At 40.2% G+C, this 6,653-nt stretch overlaps 1 protein-coding gene across 1 annotated transcript in view; it reads left to right on the top strand.

The window, feature by feature from the left end:
- KAT2B (lysine acetyltransferase 2B) overlaps nt 1-6,653 on the top strand; it is a 65,374-nt gene that overhangs the window by 12,251 nt on the left and 46,470 nt on the right. The window contains exons 3-4 of the mRNA XM_011354901.2: nt 2,569-2,714; nt 6,461-6,553. Of these exons, the coding sequence (XP_011353203.1) occupies nt 2,569-2,714; nt 6,461-6,553 (239 nt within the window). The remainder of the gene's footprint in view (nt 1-2,568; nt 2,715-6,460; nt 6,554-6,653) is intronic.

Consider the following 6,653-nt stretch of genomic DNA (forward strand, 5'->3'; position numbering starts at 1 on the left):
AAAAAAAAAGTGAGCCACTGGTTTCGACAATAAATCATGGCATGTTTTTCATGAGTTAAACACACTGTGTTTCATATTACGGAGAATCCGAAGGAATTTATGTTATGTTATAGACCAATTGCTTTCATAACTTCTCACAGAAAGGAGATAAAAACATTGGAAGGTAAAAAGTCTTAAAAATTACTTCTGTAACTGACATAAAAATCTTGACCTAATTGTCTCCAGAATGAGGCCTATCTCCCAAAGGCTTCAGACTGACCTCAAAGAAAATTTTACACAGTCTTCAGAAAAAAAAAAATGACCTGGCAAACATATCATTAATTTTGGACATCTTTTAAAAGTGATGAAACCATATATTGTATAGCCAAGTATAAAATAATAGACTTATATATTAATTTTTGTGTTCACAGAAACATATATATTTGTCATTTTTCTATGATGTAAATTATTTATACTCTTAGAAAAGTTTAGTCACTTCTTTTCTATTTGATAATGTAATAATAGTATTTTCAAGTGTAGATGTATCATAAGATTTATTCTGTAATACAGAGCACCAAATTTCCTTTCTCCTAACTTTTAAAAAATGCTCTGTAGAGTGTGTGCACGTGCACACTCATCACCAGTGGCCCATAACTCTGCCTTTCCATTACTTCTCTGCATTAGAGAGAAACTTAACTTGGGTGGCCTCTGCTCCTCTGATTTTAACTCCCATTAATCTGGCTTCCTCTTGGACATTTGGAAGGCTTACTCTCTTGGTTTTTAATCCTCTTAAGTTTCTGACATTGCTTTTGACCAGATATCTTAGTTTGAGCTCCCTTGGAAGCAGACTGCAAGACAAAGATTTCAGTGCACGTAGTTTATTTGAGATGAAGGTAGGGAGTGGAACAGTGAGACGAGAGGAAAAAGGGGCTAATGAGGAGTGAGTTACTAAGCCAGCTCTCACTGTGGGCAACCAGTGCTTAATTCTGCAGGGGGAAATGTGGAAGCCTGTGTAGAACATGTACCTCACAGTTGTTCCACCCAAGGGATGAGGGAGGGGTATTTATACTGTAACTTCTTTAGTCTCTGATTGAAGGCTGCTCTTTAGGGACAAGTGGATGGCAGAGGAGATTATAGTGACAGGAAAAGGCCTTACGTGGAGAAATGCAGCTGCTGGTGGTTGGAAGCCAGGCGGTATGCTCTGAAGTGATAGGGAAGGAAACATGCATTAGGATACCAGCAGCATTCTCTATCCCAGGCTCCTAATTGAGCTTCGTGTTTTAATGCCAAGAGCACAGTAGTTTCTGGAGTAGACTGACCTGTGTTGACACCTAGCAAATATTCCTCAATAACCTTTAGTTCCATCTCCCTTTAAAAGGGCAAGGAAAAGCTTATCACTCTTCTATATTTTTGAATGTTTCTTTAAAGATCATCTCAAGCACTTCTGTCCAAGCATTTTAAGTCAGCATACCACAAGCTAACACCTAGGAGCATCGTGCTTGAAGTGCTGGTGCCTGTTTATGTGGCAAGTGTAGTGATAGGTGCTGGGAGTATAGAAGTAAGAGACATGATCCTGGCCTAGAGGAGCTCATGGGCTAGTGGGTGATTACTGGATGACTTATCTAGAGAGTCCTTTTCAAGTGAGAAAGAACTTGAAGTGAATCAACTAATCGTGAAAAAAAAAAAATGTTTGTGGTCACTTTGGAATTTGGGTCAAATAGTCTTCACTTTTAACACCCTGGATCTCCCTTGTTGGCTTAGTGACATTGGATGACACAGCATCCAGTCTTTCTGAGCCTCAGTTTTCTCAGCCATAAAATGGGATTACTAATACCTATTTCTTGGTATTGTTTGAGGATTAGATAAGATAACCTTGAAAAATGGACTGGATATGGCTAGAAGAGAGTCCAGGGAGAAGGCCCGTGGATAGGTTACTTAACTAAAGTAAGACAACAACAAAAGTAGGAAAAGTGGGTTTGAGTATGTGACTATGGAGGATATTGAATCTCAAGCTCCAATGGAAACTTGACTGTAGAGACAGTGAAGTTCCAATGTGTCTCAGAAAGGCTGAGGGAAAGGCTTTCATTCATTCTTTACACTAATATGATATTCTTGGCTAACTGAGTTATTCACAGGAACTAGAACTAAACTTTTAGGAAGCTTGATTTTGTGCCCTCTGAACTACAGACCCACAAATCCTGGATCCACCTCTAGGATCATAGAACCCTCTTTAAATGGTGGAGAATTTGCTTATAAGGAAACATATAAGAATTTAACACTGTCATGATCAGACTTGGTGCCAACAAATTCTGGATCTTAAATTATACATTACTATTAGAATACATGAACCACTGGTTCATTTTTGGTGTTGGATGGGGAATATCAATAAGGTGGCAGTCTCTTAATTATAAGTCGGTTTCGTGAGAAGACTTAGATCTTATAGGGGTTCAGAAATTTCCTCTATTTACAGTGCAATCTAATGGATTGGTGTTCTGGAAAATTCATGGGAGAGAATCTTCCATTTTGAAATCGAGAATGTTTGTTTTGCAACTAACTTCTCACATATGTTCCTTTGGTTTTTGTCTTAAGCTGCCCATGTTTCGCACTTGGAGAATGTGTCAGAGGAAGAAATGAACCGACTCCTGGGAATAGTGTTGGATGTGGAATATCTCTTTACCTGTGTCCACAAGGAAGAGGATGCAGATACCAAACAAGTTTATTTCTACCTATTCAAGGTATGATTTTAACATTCGAAAAGGCTTTTCTTCTTTCTCTCATTGTTCAGATGTGCTCACTTTTTGTATGCCAGGTCGTGGGGTAGGAAGGCTCTCAGCCCATTATACATTTTGCCCTCCAAGTTTGGTGAAGCATGTGTTTCTTCACGAGGAGTTCTCTAAGATGGCACACCCTACATTGACCACATCATTCTCTCTGAGAGCATTCATACTTGTATGCAAAGTCAAATATCTTTATTTGCTTATACTTAAAGAATTCTTTCCATCTACCCATCCATTCAGCCATGCACAGAGCAAGTATACAATATTTATTGTATACTTGCTCTGTGCATGGCACTCATGTAGGCATGAGGGATAGATCAGTGGGCAAAACATTTGTGGAGTTTACATTTCATTAGAAGAGGCAGATGACCAACAAGTGAATAATATATTTATAGGTGGTGATAGGTGCTGTGAAGAGAAACAAAGTAGGGTAAGTGGAATCAGAATGGCAGGGATGGTAGTGGGTGGGGGACATGATAGGGAGGAAGGGCAGTTAGGAAAAGCCTCTCTGAGAAGATGACAGTTGAACAGACGCTTGAGTCGGGGGGATAGGAGCCATCTCTGAAAAGGGCTGGGGAAGAGCCTTCCAGGCGGCGGAAAGAATAAGCATCTAGGCTGTGCACTGAGCACCGAGTACCAAGTAAGCTTGATGTGATATGGGAACAGCAAGGAGGCCAGCATGGTGGAGCCCAGGCAGCAGGGGGAGGATGGGAAGAGATGTGGTTGGAGGAGATGTGGCACGAGGGCTTGAACTCTTTCACTGCCAGGGGAGGCATCAAGAGTTTCCAAATTTGTTTTGGCACCTTCTCACTGTTCTCTGTGTCTTGTCGACACCAGTCACCCATGGATTATTGCTACCACTCCCCATGGCAGCCTCTTTGTGACTCTACCTCAGCTCCATCTGGGACACGTTCCTTCCCTTTCCCTGAGCTTCTGATTGCAGGCAGGACCGACAGATGTGGGAGGGAGATTGGTGGTAGAAACCCATAGAAAACTTCAGGTTTCCAAAAATAGATTCATAAATGAGGCTGACAGAAGGAATAATTTTAAAAAATCTCGCTATTCAGGGCATTGTTGATTATGTTGTAGTGTGTAACCCTTATAAGGATATTTAAAACCAAAAAATAAAACAGTCCACTCAGAGCTGACAGCCAGGAAGAGTTTGCCTCTTCTAATGAGTGCTCTGCTTCATTTTATATGACAAGGTTAGATAAATTTTCCATTGAGTTCCGTCTTTTACTTTGGCTGCTGGCAATCTCAGTGCAAATTTTGTGCCCAATTTTTGTAGCTTTTTTTTGATCTGAATTTACTTGGTACATCTTTTCCCCTTCTGCCTTTTTATAAACTGAAAAAAAAAAGTACTATTGGGGCTTTTGGAGTAAATAGGATATGATAGGAGTGGGAGGAAGACTTATTTTTAAATTTTGGGGTCATGTGGTAACGTTAACTCTAAAAGGTTAATGGAGGGAGAGAAAGAAGAAGAAGAAGAAAGAGAGAGAGAGAGAGAGGAGAGAGAAAGGGAGGGAAGGAGCATGGGAGTACAAGGGAGAGAGGGAGAAAATGAACAACTGAATTCCCCACAGCCATTAGTAGGCACTAGGCTACTCCAGGTGACAGCTTGTTGACATGGCTCTGAGGCCCAAGTCATCCAGATTGAACCCTGGCAGGTTCATACTGTTTAGAGCTTCTTTGGAAAAAGACCTTAGTAGAAGAAAAACAACATCTGCATGACTGCAGCTATTATTTGTCTTGGAACTCAGCTCCCTGGCAGTCCCCTGCCGCCCTGCTGGAAGTGAAGGTGGTGTCAAGGTTTCCATCCTGTCAGCCTCCTTTTGATTCTGTTTATAACCAACCAAATAAGCCAGAAAGCACTGCTCTGCTTTGAAGTACATTTTCTCTATCTCTTTCTTACCTTCCTTATCTTTAACAATGCAAATATATTTGCTCGGAGAACAAAATCCAATATAGTAAGCATCCTACCCCCTTGGCCCCACAAAAATCATTGTTTGAGCAAATAAGTTCTAAGTCATCTATTAGCTTTTAAAAGGCAGTTCCTGTGTCTAATATGTCTCAATAATTTAGTTAAAATGCATTATGCATTTTAGTAGCATTTAAAAAACTTTCAGTCTTAGATCTTGAAAATAAACTCAATGAAAATTTGCTTTCTAAAGCTCAGTTGTATCCTAGTGCTCATAAATGTGGCTCTGGAGCCCAGCTATCTGAGTTTTAATCCGGCTTCATCACTTACTACATGTGACTTTGGGCCAGTCGTTCTCCCTAGTTTTCGTATCTATAAAATACAGACAATAATAGCACCTACCTTAAAAGGTTGTTATGAGTATTAAATGAGATAATACATATAAAGAAGTACAAAGAGTACCTGGCAGAAGTAAGGATGCAAATGATTGCTGCTATTAAATTTTTATATATGCCTACTTATCCAAGGTCCATCTTTGTAGACATTAAAAAAACAGAAATTCAGCATCTCCATAATCTATCAGTTTATCTCCAAATTGAAACTCCCAATGGTCCAAGTTCCCGAATGGTTTTATTTTAACTGGGCAAAAAAAGTAGGCCATCAGAATTATTTATATTTCAGTTTTATGATCAATTTTTATATATCCTTAGATTCACATACAGTTGACTTATTTGTTTTTGTAATGATAGGCATAATATATTGATAGCATCAACAAATGTTCCATGCTAGTAATTTACATGGCACCTCTACAGGGAATTGAGGCCCTTGTAAGCCACACCCAGTGGGGACACATGGTTAGCGTTAGCCTTGGTGGGGGGGTCATCTATTTTCTTTAACTCCTGGGAAAATGGTTGCCATGTTTTGTTTCTATTGAAAAGGCAGTAAGTGGAGAAAGGAGGGAAACAAGTGACTTAAATAAATGCAAGGTCATATACCATAACAGGCCCACATGTAAAGATTCAAGCAAAGGTTGAAGGTAAAGAATTTTAATATTAAATTCATTTTCAAATTAGGTCTTGATTAGTGGCTCTGCGTTCCCTTTTTGCTCTGATATTTACTCTGAGGACTTTAAATTCCAGTGGCAGGGATTAAGAGCAGTGTTTTGTTTTGTGGGTATTGAGATGCTAGAACACTTGGCCTGCATTCTGTGGATGGAGAGGAAATGAAAAAAGACCGCAACAGTGAACGTTGCCAGTTGAGAGTCCTGCAAAATTCCTTCCCAAAGAGCCTGGGCCCTCGATTATGCATATGACACGCAGCTGCTACAGACAGCCCTCCCCTCCCCGACCTCACTTGTGCAGAATGGACCTTGGCCTTTCAGGGGCCTAAATAAGACCCTCCAGACCATCAGAACACCTGCGCTGGTCTAGATGGGCATGTGCAAAGTGTGCACGATGTATACCAGGCCTCTGGGTCAGTGGAAAGGCAGAAAGGGAGCGGGGAGAGGGGAAAGTGAGTAGGATAGAGGTGTCTGGTGGCTACTGCTGGGTGCTCTAGGCTGCTCAGAATGTGAAAGGTGTCTAGTTTTTCATAGCTTTGGCCATGGGCATGAAGGAAAATTTGTAGTCACCAGTTTTATTGATTAAAGGATTTATTTACATGTAGTTGAGATAAATAGAATGTGGTAACTTCCCTTCAAAGGCTCTGTGTGTGTGTGTGTGTGTGTGTGAGAGAGATTGATCAATCGATCAATTAATTGATTGTTTTTTAAATGATTTCTTTGCAGCTCTTGAGAAAGTCTATTTTACAAAGAGGAAAACCTGTGGTTGAAGGCTCTTTGGAGAAGAAACCCCCATTTGAAAAACCTAGTATTGAACAGGTAAAAAGAAAAAAGAGAAGCTCCTCCCCCAACCCTGCCTTTTTTTTTTTTGTTGTTGCTTTAAGGCCGAGCAAACCTAATCCTCCTTTGACATCTCCAT

The sequence above is a fragment of the Pteropus vampyrus genome, unplaced genomic scaffold (genome assembly GCF_000151845.1).
Source record: "Pteropus vampyrus isolate Shadow unplaced genomic scaffold, Pvam_2.0 Scaffold1, whole genome shotgun sequence".
Classification (NCBI taxonomy): domain Eukaryota; kingdom Metazoa; phylum Chordata; class Mammalia; order Chiroptera; family Pteropodidae; genus Pteropus; species Pteropus vampyrus.